Below are 23,495 nucleotides of genomic sequence, written 5' to 3'. Positions count from 1 at the left end.
CTCGAGATCCATGAGAGTGACCACTTGTGGAGGTCCGCCACCGGTTCGACGCTGCTCCTTTCGCATCGTCGCCAGCTTGGACTGCAGGGGAAAGAAGGGGAAGTTCTGTAACATGATGCCTTGAGAGATCATCTGATGCCCCCATGGTGCAAGAGCCCTTACATGATGCCTTGAGAGATCATCTCATGCCCCCCATGGTGCAAGAGCCCTTACATGATGCCTTGAGAGATCATCTTATGCCCCCCATGGTGCAAGGGCCCTTACATGTGGCCTTGAGTGAAATGTCCATGTGTGTGCCCAGAAAGGGCCATGGGTGCTTGCTGACAGATGGCCATTGGGGCATCATGGCAACAGGATCCTCGAAGTTAGGTGCAGATGGAGGGAATCAGAAGTTTGCATAACCAACACTCACCCTAACGACCCGAGTGAGGTCGTTGAATTTCTTCCTGCACTGAACAGGGGTCCTGGTCGCCATGCTGTTGGAGTTGACCCTCTGAGAAACCTCCCTCCAAGATCGCCGGTAAGCCTTTTGATTCGGCCTCTTGCCATTGTCAGGATACAGAACACCTCGACGGCGCTCAACTGCAGACACCAACTGGTCCAGAGCCTCAGTGCTGAAGCGCTCTGCTCTCTGTCTCACCTTCTCCATCCTCACCAAGTTTCCTGCGCCAGAGAAGGGCGAGCGCCGATTCTGAGGCCTACAGGGCGTTGAGTGTAGCAGCTCAGGCTGACTGACCCACCCCTTTAAGAGCCGGCCGGCGCTTAGAAGTCTCGTGGTCTCCGGTAATTGAGATCACCTGCGCTGCGCCCGTCCGCGCCGATATTGGGTAGCGCCTGAACTTTTGCGCCTTAGGAGCCCCGTGCAACGTCTGAGTTAGCGCCTCAATCCCCTTTGGGGGCGATGCAACCCAATATCTCGCCAGGCAGCGATAAGTTTCGTCTGGCTATAAACTTTGCGCAGTGCCAGTTCTAACGCCTCAAGCGGGGCTATACCCAATTTCTAGGCCAATATGTCAAAATGAGGTATCTATTTCCCAAATCCTCTGAAAACAGACTATTTATGAAAACAGTTTGCAATTGTTTACCTCAGAGCCATTTCCCTTAAACTAGACTTCCTTTACCTACTGTTATCTTTAGCAAAAGGATTCGCTACCCCTGTTTTATTACCCTGAAACTAAACCATTCATGGGTGTCGCCATTACTAACACTCATTCCCTTACACAAGCACTTTACATTTCAGAAAACAGGCAATGCCTTCTTCGCACAACACTTCATAGTCATCCTGTTTATATCGGAAAGCCTGACAATGCATTCCTTTTCCAACACTTCCAAGCATTGTAGACGCTTATAAGGCCATTCCCTGCCCCCACCTTGGGAAGTCTGACCACCTCTCCCTGTTTCTAGCCCCGGCATACAAACCGCTCATCAAAAGAGGGAGAACATCAGTGAGAGCAGTGAAAGTATGGCCACAGGGGGCAGTATCGGAGCTTCAGGATTGCTTCGAACGCACTGATTGGGGCATGTTTGCCCATAATGACATCGAGGAATACGCATCCACAGTGCTATTCTACATTAACAGCTGCGTCGAGGTCGTCATGGCCCATAAAAATATCAGGACATACCCCAACCAGAAACCCTGGATGAACGGAGAGGTCCGCTCACTGTTGAAAGCACGCGACGCAGCATTTAAATCTGGCGACGCGGCGGCTTACAGTGCAGCTAGGACCAACCTAAAAAAGGGGATCAGGACTGCCTAAAGGAAACAGACACTGCGGATAAAGGATCATTTCCGCAACAACTCGGACCCCCGGCGCATGTGGCAAGGCATCCAGTCCATCACTGACTACAAGGGCAAAAACACCAGCCCCCCGGTTAGCGATGCCTCCCTTCCGGAGGAGCTTAACAACTTCTACGCTCGCTTCGACAGGGACAACAGGGAGCCGGCTACCAAAGCCTTGCCACCCCCGGAAGACCAGGTGCTCACTCTGTCGACCTCCGACGTAAGGGGTGTTCTACGCGGAGTGAACACACGAAAGGCTGCTGGACCGGATAGCATCCCTGGACGGGTACTCAAGGAATGTGCTGATCAGCTGGCTGATGTCTTCACCGCCATCTTCAATCTGTCATTGGCCCAGGCAGTAGTCCCTACATGCTTCAAGACCGCTACCATTATTCCTATGCCAAAACAAACGGCTGTGACGTGCCTGAACGACTATCGACCTGTCGCACTCACACCCATCATAATGAAATGTTTCGAGAGACTGGTCCTGGCTCACATCAAAGCCAGTGTTCCCGCCTCTCTTGACCAACACCAGTTTGCCTATCGTGCAAACAGATCAACGGAGGATGCAATCACAACTGCTCTCCACTCGGCACTGAATCACTTAGATGGTAAGGAGACCTACATCAGAATGCTGTTCATAGACTACAGCTCAGCATTCAACACTATTGTCCCCAACAAGCTGGCCACCAAACTCCAAACTCTTGGCCTGAACACTTCCCTCTGCAACTGGACCCTGGACTTCCTAACAAACAGACCCCAGTCTGTCAAATTAGGTAACCACACCTCCCCCCTCCCCTGACCCTGAACACGGGGGCCCCACAAGGATGTGTGCTGAGCCCCCTCCTCTACTCCCTCTTCACCCACGACTGTGTGGCTGTTCATGGTTCCAACACCATCATCAAGTTTGCGGATGATACCACGGTAGTAGGCCAGGTCACCAACAACGATGAGTCAGCCTACAGGGAGGAGGTCCAGCATCTCGTGAAGTCGTGCGCCGATAACAACCTGGCCCTTAACATCAAGAAAACCAAAGAAATCATTGTGGACTTCAGGAAGTCTAAAGGCGGAAGTCACACCCCCATCCACATCAATGGGGCTGTGGTGGAAAGGGTGGACAGCTTTAAGTTCCTCGGAGTCCACATCACGGAAGACCTCTCCTGGTCCCTCAATACCTCCTCTCTGGTGAAGAAGGCCCAGCAGCGCCTATATTTCCTAAGGAGGCTGAAGGGATGTAACCTGTCACCCCTGATCCTCTCTAACTTTTACCGCTGCACAATAGAGAGCATCCTGACAAACTGTATCACAGTATGGTATGGCAGCTGTAGCTACTATGACTGGAAAGCCCTGCAGCGGGTAGTCAAAACTGCCCAACGCATTACCAGCACCCGGCTACCGACCATAGAGCACATATACCACAAATGCTGTTTACGGAGATCACGGTCCATCATCAAAGACCCTACCCACCCCAGCCACAGTCTGTTCGCCCTCCTGCCATCTGGGAGACACTACAGATGCATTCGCACCCGTACGACCAGATTTAGGAACAGCTTCTTTCCCAGGGCTGTCATCCTACTGAACTCCACAAATAAACTCTAAAGCCTGCACATCTGCCAATGCACTTTATTATGGTTATGTTTATGTTAATGTATTACAAGCCAAATGTATGTTGAATGTTTAAAGGTCTTAATCTAAATGTACACTCTCGGGAGCCGCAAGCCTACATTTCGTTGTACTGCACTTGTGCACTAACAATGACAATAAAAGTTGATTTGATTTTGATTTGAAAACCTGTTTCTTTAAGATACAAAGAAGTTCAACTGTTAAAAGTTAACTTTCACCATGTCCAACACACACGTGTGGCCACGTGAAAACAGGAGTGGGAGCAGGCTTAGCTTTGATGCCCTCTCTAATTGAATAGCCTGCAGAAACTCACTGTCTCGCTCCACACATGAGGAGTAGGCACTTGGGAAAGGTACTAGAGTACAGCTGGTTCCCATGGATCATTACGTTAGCAAGATTCCATGCCTTGAAGAGAGGAGGGGAAAAATTAAGACACTGTGGCGTACCGATCACAGAAAGGACACAATCCGCTTTCCGGTCCGTAGACTATAAATCAGGCGTCATGCCTTTAAGAAGGATCACACCTTTAAGAAACTCGATCTGCAACATAGTTAAGCCCAGAGCGGGGGAGGAGCAGTCGAAGCTGTGCACTGATGAAAGGCAGTCGTACTTTGTGTAGCCTCTGACTCCATTTTGTGTTCAGCATGCAGCCTCAACAATTAAACCTTTTCTGTTGAACCTCTCCAAGTTCAGTATTTTTTGCGAGGAGTACGTAGACTCCTACATTGGTGACCCCGACGCTCAGGACGACTCCTAAGCGTAACCATGGCTGACACAAACGCAGTTTCTGTGAAGCTGCCGGAGTTCTGGGAGAACCTGGCCACCGCCTGGTTCCTTCAAGCCGAATCGCAATTCCGACTCTGCGGCATCACCGCCGACACAATGATGTACGACTACCTCCTCGCCTCCCTGGGCAGCTCCACAATCACGAAAGTCTGGACAACACTACAAAACCCTCCGGAGGAAGGCAAGTACGCACATCTCAAGGCCGCGCTCATTAAAAAATTCACAGCCTCCCAATTCTTGCGCAACTGCCACCTCCTCGACCTCCCGGGCCTCGGTGACTCCACGCCGTCAGACTTGCTCTCACCCATGCTTGCTCTGACCAACGAGAAACCGCCCGGCTCCCTCTTCCGCACGCTCTTTATCCGCCAACTACCTCCCAGCATCTGCCTGGCGATCATGGCGTCCAGCCTCACGGACCTCGAGGCCCTGGCCGATGAAGCCGATAAGCTCCTGTCTGCCAGCTCCAACCACGCTGTCACCCCCGACCTGGCCTCCGCAGCGTCGGCGCGCGCTCCACCCTCTATCGCGCAGCCACACAGCTCGGCCACGAGGCCCCCCAGGCCCCCACGTCCCCCAAGCCCTCCGACCCAGGGCTACTGCTACTTCCATACCCGGTTCGGCGCACGGTCACGCCGCTGCAGCCATCCCTGCACGTTTCCAACCGCCCCCACACCGGCCTACACGATGGCCGTGGGGCAAGCAGGCGCGCTGCTGTACGTTACGGACAGCGCCTCCGGACGCCGTTTCCTATGCGTCACGGGCGCGCAGCGCAGCATCATCCCCGCGTCCGCCCTCAAGATCCAGCGAGGCGGCCGCGGCCCTGCGCTGGCTGCCGCCAACGGCACCGACATCCAGACGTACGGCACCCGCACAGTCACCATCGACCTCGCAGGCCGCCGCTACCACTGGGAGTTTATCACCGCCAAGGTGCTCTCCCCGCTCCTCGGTGCGGATTTTCTGTGCGCCCACGGCCTGTTGGTCGACATGCCTCGGCGCCGCCTCGTGGACATGAACACCATGTCACCTATCCCGGGCGCCATGGCCCCCCCCCCCAACCCGCCAAAATGGCGTGGCAGTGCCGCGCCCGCTCAACAGACGACTACTCAGCACTCCTGGCTGAGTTCCCAGCCCTCACCAACCCGACCTTCTCCGCGAAGGTTGCTAAGCACGGGGTAGAACACTTCATCCCCACCACAGGCCCACCGGTGTATGCCCACGCCCGCAGGCTGGACCAGGCCAAGCTGGAGATCGCGTGGGCTGAGTTCGCCACAATGGAACAGCTCGGCATCATCCGCCGCTCCAACAGCCCCTGGGCCTCCCCACTCCACATCGTCACCAAACCCGACGGGGGATGGCGCCCCTGCGGGGACTACCAGCGCCTAAACGACGCCACCACGCCGGATCGGTAGCCCATACCGCACATTCAAGACTTCTCGGCTAGACTGGCCGGCCGCTCAGTCTTCTCCAAAGTCGACCTGGTGTGCGGTTACCATCAGGTGCCAGTCCACCCCACGGACGTTCCCAAGACGGCCATAATCACCCCTTTTGGGCTATTCGAGTTCCTCCGAATGCGCTTCGGCCTCAAAAACGCGGCCCAGGCCTTCCAGCGGCTCATGGACTCAGTCCTCCGGGACCTGAAGTTCCTCTTTGTCTACCTGGATGACATCCTGGTAGCTGGTTCCTCCAAGCAGGAACACATCGAGCACCTCCGCACCCTGTTTCAGCGGCTCTGAGCATGGGCTCATCATCAGCCCAGCCAAGTGCCAATTCGGCCTCAGCAGGATCGAATTCCTCGGCCACCACATCACGCAGGACGAAGCCATTCCCCTGCCCGCCAAGGTGCAAGCCGTCCAGCAGTTCCCCCGGCCTACCACCATCAAAGGCCTCCAGGAGTTCTTGGGGATGATCAACTTTTACAACCGCTTCATTCCCGGAGCGGCCTCCCTCATGCGGCCCCTATACGAAGCCCTCCGGGGTAAGAAAGACAGAATGGCGATCGAGTGGTCGGCAGACATGTTGACCGCTTTCGACTCGACCAAAAAGGCGCTCGCCGACGCCACCATGCTCGCTCACCCACAGCCCAACGCCAGGGTGGCCCTCACCACGGACGCCTCCGACCACGCGATCGGCGCCGTGTACGAACAGTGGGTCGACGGGGCCTGGCAACCGCTGGCCTTTTTCAGCCGCCAACTGCGCCCCCCCCGGAGGCCAAATACAGCGCCTTTGACCGCGAGCTCCTCGCACTGTACCTGGCAGTCCGCCATTTTAGATTTCTTCTGGAGGGCCGCCCCTTCACCGCGTTTGTCGACCACAAACCCCTGACATTCGCGATGGCGAAATCTGCGGACCCGCGGTCAGCCAGGCAACAACGCCAGCTCGCCGCGGTGTCCGAATTCACCACGGACATCCGGCACGTCTCCGGTCGAGACAACGTGGTGGCCGACTGCCTATCCCGCCCCGCCATCCACGGCGCCCACCTGGCAGTGGACTATGCTCAACTGGCAGTGGAGCAACGCACCGACCCCGATCTGCTCTCCGCGCCCACAACCATCCCAGGGCTGCGACTGACCGATGTCGCCTGCGGCCCGTCCACCGTCACAGTCAAAAGCGACACCTCCTTGGCGCAACCCCGCCCCGTAGTCCCGGCGTCCTGGCGAAAACGGGTGTTCGACATCGTCCACGGCCTCTCACACCCCGGCACCCGCGCGTCCATTAGGCTGGTGGCCAACCGATTTGTCTGGCGCGGCCTGCGCAAAGATGTGCGCGTCTGGTCCAGATCCTGCATAGCTTGCCAGCGTGCCAAAATCCACCAGCACGTCAAAGCCCCATTCGAGGAGTTCACCGTGCCAGAAAGAAGGTTCGACCATGTCCACATCGACCTCGTCGGCCCCCTGCCGCCATCACAAGGTCACACGCACCTGCTGACAATCGTGGACCGTACCACCCGCTGGCCCGAGGCCATTCCACTGACGTCCACCACCACCGCCGACATCGCGAGGGCGTTCATCGGTACCTGGGTCGCTCAGTTCGGCATCCCCTCCGACATGACGTCGGATAGAGGCCCGCAGTTCACCTCTGATCTGTGGGCCGCCATCGCCCGAAACCTCGGGGTGGCCGTTCACCGCACCACGGCTTACCACCCCCAAGCCAACGGACTGTGCGAGCGATTCCACAGGTCCATGAAGGCGTCCCTCCACGTCAGCCTCGAGGACGAGGCTTGGATCGACCGCCTCCCGTGGGTGCTACTCGGCCTACGCTCTGCGGTCAAGGAAGACCTGCAAGCCTCGGCGGCGGAACTCGTGTACGGCCAGCCGCTGCGCGTACCCGGAGAGTTCCTGCCCACTGCCACGACCCCCTGGTCGGCTGACCAGCAACGCCGCGCTTTCGCCAACCGAGCACAACAGTTCGCTCCGGTACCCACCGGCCGGCACGGCGAACCAGCAACCCGCGTACCACCTAGCCTGCACATGGCCAAATTTGTTTTCGTGCGCCATGACGCCCACCAAGGACCTCTACGGCCCCCATACGACGGACCCTACAAGGTACTCCAGACGGGGAACAAGTTCTTCCTCCTCGAAGTGGGCGGCAGAACTGACAAGGTGTCGGTCGACCGGCTCAAGCTGGCGCACCTAGAGCCCGACGAACCCGTTCAAGTGGGCCAACCCCCACCGCGGGGCAGACCACCTAAGAGCCCGACGCGTCCGACCACCCCGCTCCCGACGCCAAGAGCCGTTCCGGCCGTGCCATCAAGCCGCCACGCCGGTTCGTTCACTCCCTACTAGCGGATTCTGGGGGGAGCTGTGTGGCGTACCGATCACAGAAAGGACACAATCCGCTTTCCGGTCCGTAGACTATAAATCAGGCGTCATGCCTTTAAGAAGGATCACACCTTTAAGAAACTCGATCTGCAACATAGTTAAGCCCAGAGCGGGGGAGGAGCAGTCGAAGCTGTGCACTGATGAAAGGCAGTCGTACTTTGTGTAGTCTCTGACTCCATTTTGTGTTCAGCATGCAGCCTCAACAATTAAACCTTTTCTGTTGAACCTCTCCGAGTTCAGTATTTTTTGCTAGGAGTACGTAGACTCCTACAACACGACCTTTGATTCAATCGTTGATTCTTTTTCCCTTCAGAGAAATTTCCTGTCCATTCTTTCTCTACCCATGACCAACCCACAGTACAGAACATCTCTTTTGATCTGAAGTTATGGTTTTGCCTTACAACTGTTTAGTTTGAGGTATAAATGCAAGTATGTGACTTGTAGTAAAATGAATGGTGTGCTTTGCTAAATATAAACATTACCAACTGACATCCCAGTTGGACACCACAGAAGGACTCAAAAGACTTCCAGACTATTTTATGAGCTGATAGCCTGCTGATTCTTTCCATGTTGGCCATATTTGTAAGCATCTTTTCTCGCTGGTTCAAGGTGGTCAATTGGGAATCGAGGGGCACACTAGGTTAGTACAGTACCCTTTCAGCTGTGGAACCTGGGTTAAAACACTGATGGGATGAAAGTCTCCTCGCTGTACTGCCTCTATTTCTAAAATGAATTTTGACATTCAGAACGTCCTATCCAGCTGGTGTGAGTCCACAATATTAAATTGTCCATAGTTCACCACTAATTGGAACTAAATTGGTGATCTCGCTCAGAGATGCTATAAGGTGTGGTGGTGTTGGAAATGGAAAAATCACTGCATATTGGCTGCTCTGCTAAGGTGGGTGTAAGGAACATTGCGAGGGTAAATTACATCTCTCTGCTCTGCCTCGGGCCCATATTACACTTGACGCTAACACTAGTGGAAAAAGTGTTGCATTTGCCAGCACTAACACCCTTCACGTCTTTATGCAGTATTTCACCAAGTTCTTAATTCATGAGCATGGGCAGTGAGCATCAGCTAGTGGCTTGACTGTAGAAAAAAGTGATCCTGTTTTCACCCAGTAGGAGTTACTTAATAGTGAGCAGAGACGGGTACTCCTTTATATGGTTTTTTTCCTGCACCTCCCCCCCCCCCCCCCCCTCACTTGCCTGATGATGCTGAGGCCAATTGCAGCACACAGTGTTTCCCCAACTGACTTCTGCTAATTCAGCACAGATCAGGGACCTTGCTGGTCGCTATGAAGGGGATGGGGCATATATTTGAGAGGCACATTTACCTAGTGGGCCATCAGGGTGGTTGGAAATAAAAATCTTTTTTTTAAATCCTGTGATTTTCTACTAAGTTAGGTAGGCCTGAAAGACTGACACCATCACCTCCCTATGCTGATATCTGTATCTTGTAGAAAGGCCTCAGAAGCAGGTAAGAAAAGGTTGTAATAAAATACACAATCAAAGAAAGCAGAGGAAGTTTCAAGGCAGCTCTTTAAAATTCTCTCTGGAGTGTTCTGTGATTTCTAAGCTTTCACAATGCGCCCCACATGTGTGGATCCTTTTCATCCTTGAGAGATGGCATGTGGTTCCCAGGCAAGGATCAGCTCCAATCTAAACCACAAAGGATGGAGTCTATAAAACGGATTAAAATCAGAGGTCAAATGATTGGGGTTTTCCTAATTCTAACCAGATCAGACACAACCCAAACTCCACAGGGAGTCTTATCACTTCAGCCTATGAACACACACACACGTGAAATCCACTCCCCTGGTAAGTTGATGTAGATTCCCTGATAAGGAGCCCAAAGCCTCTGAATATTGCCTCTTTTCATGGTGACATGGATATTAAAATGATTGCTTCGCAATCCTGTGTGTGCCTATCCTTGAACTTCTAGGAATGTCCTCTATTCCGAACTGGTCCAGTTCTGTCCTGATTGAAACTAGCTAAGACATAAAACTGCCATTAATTTGTAATGATGAATATTGCCCCTCGTTCAGAACACCCTTCCCTACGTGTGCACATATATACCTTCAATCTCCAACATGAATGAGGTAAATGGGGGTGAGCAGCAGATCCTGTGGTGCAGCCCTGTAATGTCTATGAAAGCTGGGACACTTGCCCTTTAACATTTCTGATACAGTCTCATGATGGTTAAAGAAAATAAGAGCGTGTAGTTACTTGGTGCCCATATTATACCCTTTAGGACATCTAAAAGCGCTTCACATCCATGAATTGCTTCTGAAGTGCAGCCAATGTTGTCATGTAGGCAAACACAGCAGCCAATTTGCTCACAGCAATGTACCACAAACAACAAATGAGATAAATGACCAGTTAATCTGGTTTTTTTTGGGGGGGGGGTGTTGATTGAGGGAGGAATACTGATCATCTTCAAATAGTGTCATAGGATCTTATACATCCACCTTAACAGACAGATGGAGCCTCAGATTAATATCTCACCTGAAAGACGGCGGAGTAGAGATTTGTGTTGGGCAGTAGCGCAAAATGGATGGTGTGGCATTGGTCGCCTGTTATACGCCCCGCCCGATATTTCAAATCACTGGAACTGAATATCGGTGGGGCGTCTAACGGGCGGCCAGTGCTCTGAGAGTGCAGCACGCCCTCAGTAGTGCACTGGAGTGTCAGCCCAGATAATGGGTTCAAGTCCTGGTGTGGTACTTGAATCAATGACTGTCTGACCTAGAGGTAAGAGTGCTACCAACTGAGCTAAGATGATACTTAATTGAGCTGATTTATGTACACTATCAAAATATCTCATACATGCCTTTGCACTCAGCAAAAGATTTGTGATTCAACAGCTGCAGAACCATAAAAGGCAGCTCTCTAGAATGTCCTTGTGGAGCTAGGGATAAGTGGGAAGACAGTGTTGGTTTGGAAAGTATGACTGCCATGTGTGATTTTGTGTCAGACAATCCAGTTTTTCAGAAGGCTCTCTGGAAATTTCTAAAATGTTAACCAAACAGCCAAACGCTGTTTTAAAAAAAAGCAGAAGTCTAATTTTCCCACTTCACTTGGCTTACAGTGTGGAGACTCGGGCCGCGATTTTGCCGGCGCTTGGAGGCGGGTCAAAGGTTAAAATTGTTTTGATTGACGATGGGTTGTGATCCTGCCGTCAACCCGCCTCCAAACAGCTTTCTCAAGTGTCAGGTCCCTGATTTGCGAATGGACCCAACACTTAGCGGCGGGAAGAGGATTAAAGGCAATTACCTGCCTATTAATAGGTAGTTGCCAGTAGTTGACAGCCTATTTCTGGCTCGGGTTTCCCCGACGTCTATACACCACGCCATGCAAGTGTGGCGTGTTGTGAGTCTGCTGTAATGTTTCTGGATTGATGACAGCTGCAGAAGTGGTGTGAAGGATCCAGTGTTGCACAGGGTGAGTCTCAGAGGATTTTTAATACATTTTCTTTAGGTTACAAGTTTTTAAATCCATGTCCAGTGCCACCACCACCTTCTCAAGGGCAACTAGGGATGGGCAATAAATGCATAAGCAAATAAATTTTTAAAAACTCACTGGGAGAACCTCTTCTGCCACCTCACCTGCAGCTGCCATCTATTCCAGCCTATGGAGGGAGTCATTGAAGAGCCAGGGTGCAAGAGGTCACCTTTGTGCAGTGATTGTCGGTGTTTTCAGCACCTCAATGCTGTCAAACACGGAGAAATCAACTGTCACAATAAAATTGTGCGTGGTCCCTTTAAGGAAACCGGCAGATGATGCGTCATCAAATGACGTCATCTGACCCACTTCCTCTTAATTGGCTGGCAAGCCCGCAGGGCAGGCTTAACAAGGTTAATCAACGTAAAATCATGTCTGTGGGCCAGATGCAGCTGGGGGCGGGACTGGAAACCGGAAACCACCTGACCCGCACCCAACCCGCCTCCATTAATAAAATCGCGGCCTTAGTATCTAATGAAGTTACTTGGGTTTTCAATGAGATTCCATCAGTAAAAAAGAAAATATCAGAACTCAAGTCATGATCTCACCCCGCTGTAGCCCTTATCCTGCTCCCTGGCTAATTTTGAATAATAAACCAAACAAAAAAAAATGACAAGCAGTGTGTTGGTGGGAAAGAAGCCAAAGGACAAGAGATGATATTTCTTCATAGCTGTTGACTTTTCAAAACTAGCAAGTCTGAATTATTGGGAGAGACTATTTGGTATTTGAGTGGCATTGCAGGAACATAAGTCTCATCATTAAAAGGTTCCTGACGCTGTTAAGTACCAGCCCTAACTTTCTGTGTCGAGTTTAATTTGTAATTAATGTACAACTGCAGCAATTTCTTGAAACTCACGGGGAGGTTGACGGTGAGCTGCCATTTTCACGAGACAAATCGTCCAGCAACTTGTGGCAATTCACAACTTGCAGCGTATCTCTTCCTCACCAGAAATTACTGGGTAGTTTACACACTAGTAATGGCGTTCACATTAAACTCGTTGTTGCTTTCCCAGCAAATTCTGGCCCATTATGACATCTCGCTGACATGCTGCTTCTTTCTCCCTAGGAGAGCTATGTGAAGACGTTGTCGATTACTGTGTCCCAAAGCTTAACCCCTGCCAGCACGGCTCCAAATGTATCTCAAAGGACAGAAAGTACAAGTGAGTACAGGGTTCTATCATTAAATCAAACTGATTTGGGTCATGTGAATCAATTCATCAATTTGATAACGTTAAAAAAAATATGTAAAGATCTTCATTACTTTTTTCCATCTCCTATTTTCTTTGCCAGCCTCAAAAAAAGAACTTATATTTACATAGCACCTTTTAGATCTGCAGGACATGCCAAAGTGCTTCACTGCCAGTGAAGTACTATTGAAGTGTAAGCAAACATGGCAGCCAATTTGTCTACAGTTAGATCCCACAAACAACGAATGAGATGAATAACCAGAAAACCTGTTTTACGGTGGTGGTGTTTGAGGAATAAACATTGGCCAGAGCACCAGGAAACTCCCTGCTCTTTAAATAGTGCCATGGGATCTTGAATTGGCAGACAGGACCTCAATTTAACATCTCTGCCAAAAGACGGCACTTCTGACACCTCCCTCAGTCCTGTACTGAAGTGTCAGCCTAGATGATATGCCCATGCACCATCATCAATCGAGAAAGGCCTGCTCCTAAACCTCTGACAATGCTACTCTGTTACTAGACTGTTACACACACACACACACACACACACACACACAATGTGTAACAGATCTGTGCAGCGCAACCAAGGGTGATTTTCACTCTGATTTCTCTTCTCCCTCCTTGGGGATGTATCCTTCCCCTACTCTACATGTCCCCATGACTGAGATCAGGAACGTCACTGTTCCTGTATAATAGGCAGCTAAAGCAATTCTGCCGGTTTTACATTCCTGGCCAAGTCTAATTTCACCCCCAATGTTTTTAACTTAAGGGTACACATCCCCTCCTCATCACCTAGAGACCATTATAAAAGATGTAATAGCAGAGCACTTGGAAAACAGTGACCGGATCGGACAAAGTCAACATGGATTTACAAAAGGTAAATCATGCTTGACTAATCTACTGGAATTTTTTGAGTATGTAACTGGTAGAATAGATAAGGGAGAACCAGTGGATGTGGTGTATTTGGACTTTCAGAAAGCTTTCGATAAGGTCCTGCATAACAGACTAGCGTGCAAAGTTAAAGCACATGGGATTGGGGTTAAGGTACTGACTTGGATAGAAAACTGGTTGGCAGACAGGAAGGAAAGAGTTGGAATAAATGGGTCTTTTTCCGAGTGGAAGGCAGTGACTAGTGGGGCACCGCAGGGATTGGTGCTAGGACCCCAGTTATTCACAATATATATTAATGATCTAGACGAGGGAACTAGATGTAATGGGCTGGATATTAACTCGGGTGCGGGCTGTTGCCGTGTTATCTGAATTTTGTGTTTCCCACACGAATCTAAATGGATGTGGGAGGTTGATGCAATTTTAACTCAATTGGCCAATTGATTTCCAACGTGTGGGAAGCCTTTGCAAATGGGTTTTTCATGACTGAAAGTCCCCTCCGATGACGTTGTTAAGTCTGTGTGTCCCAGTTATGCTTATTATAAATCACTGGACACAGACCACAAGAATAACTTTAACAGGTCTTTACTATTCGGAGGTCAGGGCTGAACTGCCCAGTAAATCACTACACAACGCTTATATACCGGTGTGGTCACCACCGGTACTACAGTATACAGCAGCCAAGAGAAAGTAGTACATCTCTTAAGGTAGTTCTCTTAAGGTGGAACAGGTTACATACACCACAATCCTCCCTTTTTAGCTTAACAGTTATATCCCCATTTAACATAACATAATAACATATAGATATATATATATATATACAACTTCATGCAAAACAGTTCAAAGATTCAGTCTCTGAGGAGGCCTCCTGATTCGAGTTGGATAACGCCTTCCAGCGGTCTCTGATTCTCGTTGCTGGGGTGACTCATCTAGTTGATCTCTTATGGATTGGACATCATCATCAGGTACATTCACTTCTGAGGTAGATGCTTCAGGTTCACTAACTTCTTCCACGGTTGTCTCTGCCGTAACCCTGGGTTCGACCCTTGTTCTCGATTCTACCAGTTGGTCAGCATGACGCCGTATTACATTTTCACCAATATCTGCCGTGTACATCAGGGGTCCTTGTCTGGCCCGAATTGTTCCAGATTGCCATTTCTCGTTTTTATAGTCCCGGGCTAACACTGGTTGTCCTATTTCGAAACTCCGAGTGGTCTTGTTATTTATATGCTGGAACTGTTTGTTTTCAACTTCCCTCCGCACATTTGGTTTTAACAAGTCCAACCTGGACCGCAACCTCCTGTTATAGAACATCATGGCAGGACTTTGGTTTGTCACTGCATGAGTGGCGTTTCGATATGCCAGTAGGAATTTGTCCACCTTGTGTTGTAGTGGAATCTGATCTTCGCTCATGGCCTTTATTGCTTTTTTGAACGTTTGTACAAATCTCTCGGCCAACCCGTTTGTAGCCGGATGATATGGGGCAGAGGTATAATGTTTCACCCCATTCTTCTTCATGAATTTCTGGAATTCTTCTGACACGAACTGCGGTCCGTTGTCTGAACATATTTGTTCTGGCAATCCATTTCTTGCAAATATCGTTCTTAGCACCGCAATCGTCTTTTCCGAGGTAGTGGTAGTCATCTTAATCACTTCTGGCCATTTAGAATGTGCGTCCACCGCAATTAAAAACATGGAGTCCATGAATGGACCAGCAAAGTCAATATGTACACGTTGCCATGGGGTTGAAGGCCATTCCCATGGATGCAGCGGTGCAATCGGAGGTGCATTTTGCACTTTTAAGCACCCTGAGCAGCTTTTCGTCAGATCCTCTATCTGTTGGTCGATACCCGGCCACCACACATACGCCCTAGCAAGGCTTTTCATCTTGACTCCCCCCAGATGACCTTCATGCAGTTCCTTTAGAACTCTCTCTCTTAACTTAGGAGGAATAATCACCCTTGTTCCATACATCAATGTTCCTTGACAGACGGACAGCTGTTCTCGTCTTGCTGAGAATGCCGGTAACAGTGGATCACCATGTGCTGGCCATCCCTTCACTGTCACTTCGTAGACCCGGGACAGTGTCGGGTCGTTCCTGGTTTCTCTTTCAATACTTGCATTGGTGACTGGTAAACATTCAATGATGGTCGAGTGAAATAACTCAACAAGGTCAACCGTCGGTGCCTCCTCCTCTGTAGGTAGTGGCAGGCGCGACAGCCCATCAGCATTACCATGCTGCTTTGTACCTTTGAATTCGATCTGATATTGATGTGCCCCTAGGAAAAGGGACCATCTCTGGAGTCTCTGTGCTGTCATCACCGAAACACCCTTCTTAGGGTTAAAAATGGATACCAACGGCTGGTGGTCCGTCAGAAGCGTAAACTTTTGGCCCTGCAGGTAATGATTAAACTTCTTTACTCCCCACACAAGGCTGAGAGCCTCCCTATCTATCTGAGCATAGTTGCGCTCAGCGGAGGTCAATGATCTGGATGCGAACGCAACTGGCCTCTCCAGGCCATTTGGCAACTTGTGTGAGAGTACTGCCCCAGTACCATATGGAGAAGCATCACAAGCCAAACGAATAGGCAGCGTTGGGTTGAAGTGAGCCAACGCTTCCTCTGAGGTGATCAATGCCTTGCTTTTGCGAAAGGCCCTCTTACAGTCCTCGCTCCACTTCCATGGTACTCCCTTCTGCAAAAGAGCGTTCAGCGGGTGCAGCACCGTGGATAAATTTGGCAGAAACTTATGGTAATAGTTAATCAACCCTAGGAACGACCTCAACGGGATACATTATCCGGAGCGGGAGCCTTCACAAGCTTCGATCTTGTCAGGAGACTTATGAAGCCCCTCCTGGTCAATGACATGACCACAGTACGAGATCCGCTTCTGAAAGAACTCACATTTCTGGCGATTAACTCGAAGTCCATATTCTTTCAATCTGGTGAGCACCAGTTCCAAATTTGCAAGGTGTTCCTCGTCATCATCTCCTGTAATCAGAATATCGCCCAGGTAACATTGTGTGCCTGGAATTCCCTGTAATACCTGCTCCATGGCCCTCTGCCAAATTGCTGGAGCCGATGCCACTCCAAAAACCAGTCTATTATACCGGTACAAGCCTCTATGCGTGTTGATCGTGAGATACTGGCGTGACTCTTCCTCAACTTCCATCTGTAAGTACGCCTGCGCCAGGTCTATCTTGGTGAAGTGTTTCCCGCCAGACAACGAAGCGAAGATACCCTCAATCCGCGGAAGCGGATACTGCACCGTGTGAAGCACCGGATTAACAGTGATCTTGAAATCTCCACAGATGCGAACCTTCCCCGGTTCCCCCGGCTTGTTGCTCAATGAACGCTTCATGACGGGGACAATGGGCGTGGCCCACTCACTCCAGTCTACCTTAGACAGTACTCCTGAACGTTCTAACCCTTCCAGCTCAGCTCCCACAGCAGGTCGTATCGCATAAGGTACCGGTCTGGCTTTGAAAAATTTCGGGTTTGCATGTTCTTCAACCTTGATGTTTTCCGTAATTCCTCTGTGTTCCCAGTCCCTGTTGGAACACCTCTTTAGCATCGTCCAATATTCTGGACAATCGTTTAGGTTTGACATCTTTTTTACCGGAATCTACCGTTAGTGCTTTTAAGGAATGCCAGTCCATATTTATTTTCCTAATCCACTCCCGTCCCAGTAGTGGTGGACCTCCCTCAGGTAGCACATATAAGTCCATTCCTCGGCTTTCTTTGCCCTTGTGGACCACCTTTACCTCTATCTTCCCGATGGGGTATACTCTTTGCCCCGTGTATGTTTTCAATACAATCTCCGTATCCCGTAGGGGAATATGTGGGAATAACCTTTTGTAATCATGCTTATTCATGACCGTCAATGCCGATCCAGTGTCCAATTCCATCTTCACTTGGACTCCTGCTATCTGAAGTGTGACCCAGATTGTTTGAAGGTCTGCTTCATTACCAACATTGTGTACTCTTAGACTACCCAGTTCATTACTGCTGGAGTCTGAATTTGACTTCTGTTCGTTCGAACTGTTCTCTGTCACCTTGTGTACCTTTCTGTACTTTTCCTGCGGTGACTTTTTGTTGCTGGTCTTCTTTCCTGACCGGCATACTTTAGCTATGTGACCAAGCCTGCCACATTTTCTGCATTCCTGATTTTTGAACCAGCACTGTTCTGATCGTGCGTTGTCTTTCCACAACGATAACATTTTACTGTACCCAAGACCATTTGATTGGTGCTGAGTTCCGGTGACCATAGCTGCATTTCCGCAGTGCCTCTCGCTGCGGCTTCGTGCGATGCTGCAATAGTGACAGCTTTATCAAGCGTAAGATCATTCTCCTCAAGCAGTCGCTTTTGTGTTCCTTCTTTTAACAATCCACACACAAATTTATCTCTCAGCGCATCTGCTAGTCCTGTTCCAAACTGACAGTACTTTGATAGCTTACGCAGTTCAATTAAAAATTCAGCTTTGCTTTCGTCTTTCAGCTGCGTTCTTCTGTAAAATTTAAATCGTTCCGCTATCATCAGCGGCGTGGGGTTTAAATGATTTTTCAGGACAGTAACAATATTCACGAAAGTCTGATCCGCCGGTTTATCTGGTGATAGAAGGTGCTTCAATAGCCCGTATGTCTTCGCACCCATTGAGCTTAATGAGGTTAGTGCTTTCTCATCATCTGGTACCTTATTTGCTTTACAATAAACTTCCATGCGTTCTACATATGTGGTCCAATCTTCGATATCGCTATCAAAGGTATTAATGTTCCCATGTTTAGGCATCCTTGCAAGTTTTTAATTTTTCTTTTTCTCAAAGTGGCGGCTTCCCGCGCTTGTCTTCTTCCCCCGCCTACTAAAATGGCGGCTTCCCGTGCTTGGCGGTCTTTCCCGCGCTCGTCTTCTTCCCCCGCCGACTACAATGGCGGATTCCCGCGTTTGCCTTCTTCCCCCGCTGGCTGCAATGGCGATTGCCGTGCTGCTGCCGTTCTCGCCTCCCCAGCGGTTCTCAATTCCCCGACGCTGCTTTTACTCCCCCGTGGTTCCCGTGGGCATTCACGCTTCCCCTGCTGTTGCGCCTCTCAGCCCCGCATGCAGCCCGGCCCTTTACACCGGCTGCGTTTGAGTTCTCCACGGCTCTCATGCCTTAAGCTACCCCAGTCGCTGCGCCTTTCGGCCTCGATTGCAGCCCGGCCCTTTTCACCGGCCGTGGTCGAGTTCTCCACCCTTTTTCCTCCGTTTTCCCTCCCCCACTCCACAGTCAACGCGGCCGACTTTCTGCTCGTGTCGCTGATCGGCTTACCCACCACCGTGGTAGAAGGGATGATCACTGCCTGTCGCTGATGGAGGGCTTCGTGGTCAGAATTTTTCTTTTTAACCCGGGTTCTCGATGCCTCCCGTGCGATGGTGCTCAGCAGGATGATGAGGGCGGATGCCTCTTCTCGACGCCCATTCTGAGGACGAAGCTGCCTTGGATGTAAAACTGCCGCAGGGTAAGATCAGACTCGTCGCCACTGTTAAGTCTGTGTGTCCCAGTTATGCTTATTATAAATCACTGGACACAGACCACAAGAATAACTTTAACAGGTCTTTACTATTCGGAGGTCAGGGCTGAACTGCCCAGTTAATCACTACACAATGCTTATATACCGGTGTGGTCACCACCGGTACTGCAGTATACAGCAGCCAAGAGAAAGTAGTACATCTCTTAAGGTAGTTCTCTTAAGGTGGAACAGGTTACATACACCACAGACGTCATCATTGTTGCTGCATTTAAGGTCCACAGCAAGCCTTGCTTCTTCTGCAGGCTTCCAAGCTTTCTCCATTTGGTGTCAGAGGGACCTGCAGGAGAGATGACAAGTGGGAGGGCAAGATGAGCTCCTCGCTTTGACGAGGCGGCACTGCAGGCATTAGTCAATGGGGCTAGGGCCAACAGGGAAGTGCTGTTCCCTTCATCAGGGAGGAAGAGGCCTCCCACTCAGACCAAGGCAGTGTGGATGCAGATGGCTGAGGAGGCCAACTCCTTGGGAGTCACCCGCAGAACCTGGATACAGTGCAGGAAAAGATTTCATGACCTTCAGCGCACTGGAAAAGTGAGTATATATTTCCCATCACCCTCAATCTGATCCCCATTGCCTTTCCTCACCAGCACTCAGCTTTAGCAATCTCTTCCTCCACATCCCACTTGACACTGACATCCATGCACCCTCACCCATTCCCTCTCTCTCTATGCTCACATTCACATAACTATTCCACCATGCAGCCCTCACACTCCCTTTCACTCTGATGTTTTGAACACAACTGACAAGACACAGGGAGGGCCCTTGGTCTTGCAACCTCACTCCATTTTTGTCTCCTTCTAAGTATCTATGCTATGCAATCTCTACACTCACTCCTTCATTCTCACTCAACCTCCACTTGTCTCCCTCATTGCAGGAAAAGAGAGTTCACAACAAAAGAGAGCGAGCCAGGACAGGAGGAGGGACAGCCTCATTAGCCCACCTGACCCCCTGGGAGGAGGCCATCCTGGAAATCATGGGCATTGAGGATGATTCGCGTGAGGGGGACGGACAGACGGGTGCAACACAGCAAGCTGGAGACAGAAAAGTTTCCCATTTCTCTCTTTGACATTGCATGAGTCGCTGATAATGATTGTGAAGCTGTAACAGATGGACTTATGAGCATCTGCAAAAAGCTATGTGCATGTAGCCTTTGCATCACATCTCCGACTCTTTCCTTTACTCCCCCAAAGGACCATCACAAGCATCCATGCCCCCTAGCCAGGAAGAAGAGGCTGAGCAGCCAGACTCCTCAGAGGAAGCTGCAACCTCTGAGGGCGCAGCGTCAGCAGAATTCAGTGCACCCAGCACCAGCGCAGAAATTCACACCTCGGTGGGACCTTCGGGACATAGAGTAGTGTTGTCACCTGGTGTATCACAGCTCACAAGTGAGCATCAGATTGTGGAGACAGGGACAGCAGTGGAGAGTCCTAGCCGGAGGGCACAGGACTCTGCCAGCTCGGCTCAGCAGCATGTTGACCCTCTGCCTCTGGGTCCATCCATAAGATCAGAGGTGATGGAACTCCAGGCACAGATGCAGAAGTCTCTGGCAAGTTTTGTTTCTAGGGTCGCTGCGAGTGTGGAGAGAATGGAGGAGTCCATAGCGAACATGAGCAGAGCCTTTGTGCAGTCATTGGCGCATGAACGCATCACCATGGAAAGGATGGCTACCTCCTTGGAAACGATTGCTACCTCCGTGGTAAGGCTGGCTACCGTACAGGAGAGGATGGCTACGGTAGAGGAGAGGAGGGCTTCGGCCATGGAGGAGCTTAGTCGCCAGGGTATGGAAAACATGGTCATTGTTCAGAATAGAATGACATCTGTTGAGCGATGGACATCCATTGAACAGAGAAACCAGACCTTAATGGAAGTCTTTCTGAGTAGGACTGCCAGTGCAGATATAGGTCCCCATGGCCCCCCTGATGTGCAGCAAGATGCTCTCCAGCCACTTGCAGGCGCTGAGGGGGACCTGACCCATGGGAGGGAGGTTGGTGGCATACCTCAAGAAGTGGGGGCTCCTCTCCAAGCGCTCACACTTCCATGCCACTGCAGAGCCCTCGGTCAGAGCCCCACCGGAGTCCACACCCAAGTGAGATAGGCGTCTCAACCCCTGCACAGCCGCAGGAGCAGCAGACTGTTGATGAGCCCTCACAGGCTCGCAACCCCAGAGGACGCCCGCCAAAGGTGTCGAGACAGGAGCAGCAGGAAAGTGAGCAAGGGGCCTCCACATCTGCTGAAGCCACAGGGGAAACACTACATAGGAGCACGCGTAAGAGGAAGATAAAGCACAAGTAGTCACAAGGGTAGTCACTTGGATGGAATTTTGTGTTTAGTGTAAAAATGCCATCACGTCGTAATTGTACATAAATATTCTGATGGCAAATGTTGCAGTTGTGGCGTCTGTCATTTCGCTATTGGGAATTCCACATTGAGGCCTTAGGAATACTTGCAACTGTCAGTATGGTGGTCGGAGTGCTAGGAATCATCATCATTATCATCCTCCTCTTCCCCTTCCTCTTCCTCTTCCCCTTCCTCTTCCCCTTCCTCTTCCCCTTCCTCTTCCCCTTCCTCTTCCTCTTCCTCTTCCTCCTTCCTCCTCATTCCTTCTTCTTCTTCCTCCTCCTTCTTTTCTTCCTCCGCCTTCTTCCCATCTTCTTCTTCTTCCCATCTTCTTCTTCTTCCCATCTTCTTCTTCTTCCCATCTTCTTCTTCCCATCTTCTTCTTCTTCCCATCCTCCTCTTCTTCCCTTCTTCTTCCTTCTTCTTCTTCCTTTTCCTTCTTCCGTCTTCTTCCTCCTTCTTCTCTTCTTCCTCCTTCTTTTCTTCCTCCTTCTTCTTCCCATTGTCGTCTTCTTCCTATCGTCTTCTTCCCATCTTCTTCTTCCCTTCTTCTTCTTTTTCTTCCTCCTCCTTCTTCTACTTCCTCCTCCTTTTCTTCCTCCTCCTTCTTTTCTTCCTCCCTTTTCTTCCTCCTTCTTCTTCCCATCTTCTTCTTCTTCCCATCTTCTTCTTCCTCCTCCTTCTTCCTCTTCTTCCTTTTCTTCCTCCTTCTCTTCTTCCTCCTTTTCATCCTTCTTCTTCCTCCTCTATCTTCTTCCCCCTCCTTCTTCTTCTTCCCATCTTCTTATACCTTCTTCTGCTTCCTTCTTCTCCCTCCTTCTTCTTCTTCCTCCTTCTTCCTCTTCTTGCTTCTTCTGCTTCCTCCTTCTTCTTCTTCCTCCTCTTTCTTCTTCTTCCCATCTTCTTCTTCCCATCTTCTTCTTCCCATCTTCTTCTTCCCATCTTCTTCTTTTTCCTTCTTCATCTTCTTCTTCCTCCTTCTCTTCTTCCTCCTTCTCTTCCTCCTCCTTCTTTTCTTCCTTCTTCTTCTTCCTCCTCCGTCTTCTTCTTCCTCCTCCTTTTCTTCCTTCTTCTTCTTCCTCCTTCTCTTCTTCCTCCTTCTTCTCTTCTTCCTCCCATCTTCTTCTTCCCATCTTCTTCTTCTTCCCATCTTCTTCTTCCTTCTTCTTCTTCCTCCTCCTTCTTTTCTTCCTTCTTCTTCTTCCCCCTCCTCTTCCTCCTTCCCTTCTTCCTCCTTCTTTCCTTCTTCCTCCTTCTTTCCTTCTTCTCTTCTTCTTCCGTCTTCTTCCTCCTCCTCCTCCTTCTTCTTCCTCCTCTTTCTTCTTCTTCCCATCTTCTTCTTCCCATCTTCTTCTTCCCATCTTCTTCTTCCCATCTTCTTCTTGTTCCTTCTTCATCTTCTTCTTCCTCCTTCTCTTCTTCCTCCTTCTCTTCCTCCTCCTTCTTTTCTTCCTTCTTCTTCTTCCTCCTCCGTCTTCTTCTTCTTCCTCCTCCTTTTCTTCCTTCTTCTTCTTCCTCCTTCTCTTCTTCCTCCTTCTTCTCTTCTTCCTCCCATCTTCTTCTTCCCATCTTCTTCTTCTTCCCATCTTCTTCTTCCTTCTTCTTCTTCCTCCTCCTTCTTTTCTTCCTTCTTCCTCTTCCCCCTCCTCTTCCTCCTTCCCTTCTTCCTCCTTCTTTCCTTCTTCCTCCTTCTTTCCTTCTTCTCTTCTTCTTCCGTCTTCTTCCTCCTCCTCCTCCTTCTTCTTCTGATCTTCTTCCTCCTTCTTCTTCTTCTTCCATCTTTTTCTTCCTCCTTCTTCTTCCTCCTTCTTCTTCTTGCCGTCTTCTTCCTGGCTGCTGAGTACAGTAGGGCTCCACCTGATCTATCCAGGCATCAGCGCAACTTCAGCAAACCAATTATGGCTCTGGTGCACATGTGGCTGGAGTTGTAGCTCTCCTCAGCTTCATTGGATGGGCTCCTCAACAGCGTCATCAGCCACGTCCTCAGGGGATAGCCCTTGTCTCCAAG

The 23,495-nt window shown here is 50.2% G+C and overlaps 1 protein-coding gene across 1 annotated transcript in view; it reads left to right on the top strand.

Moving 5' to 3' along the window:
- The window catches only part of LOC147113814 (slit homolog 3 protein-like), a 714,603-nt gene that overhangs the window by 652,337 nt on the left and 38,771 nt on the right, over positions 1–23,495 (top strand). The window contains exon 29 of the mRNA XM_085995157.1: positions 12,578–12,671. Within this exon, the coding sequence (XP_085851283.1) occupies positions 12,578–12,671 (94 nt within the window). The remainder of the gene's footprint in view (positions 1–12,577; positions 12,672–23,495) is intronic.

Source organism: Somniosus microcephalus, chromosome 8 (assembly GCF_052327205.1).
Source record: "Somniosus microcephalus isolate GS21.2 chromosome 8, FLI_Smic_1.0, whole genome shotgun sequence".
Taxonomy (NCBI): Eukaryota; Metazoa; Chordata; class Chondrichthyes; order Squaliformes; family Somniosidae; genus Somniosus; species Somniosus microcephalus.
Note: the sequence above shows the minus strand (reverse complement) of the source record. Positions and strands in the feature narration are given on the sequence as shown.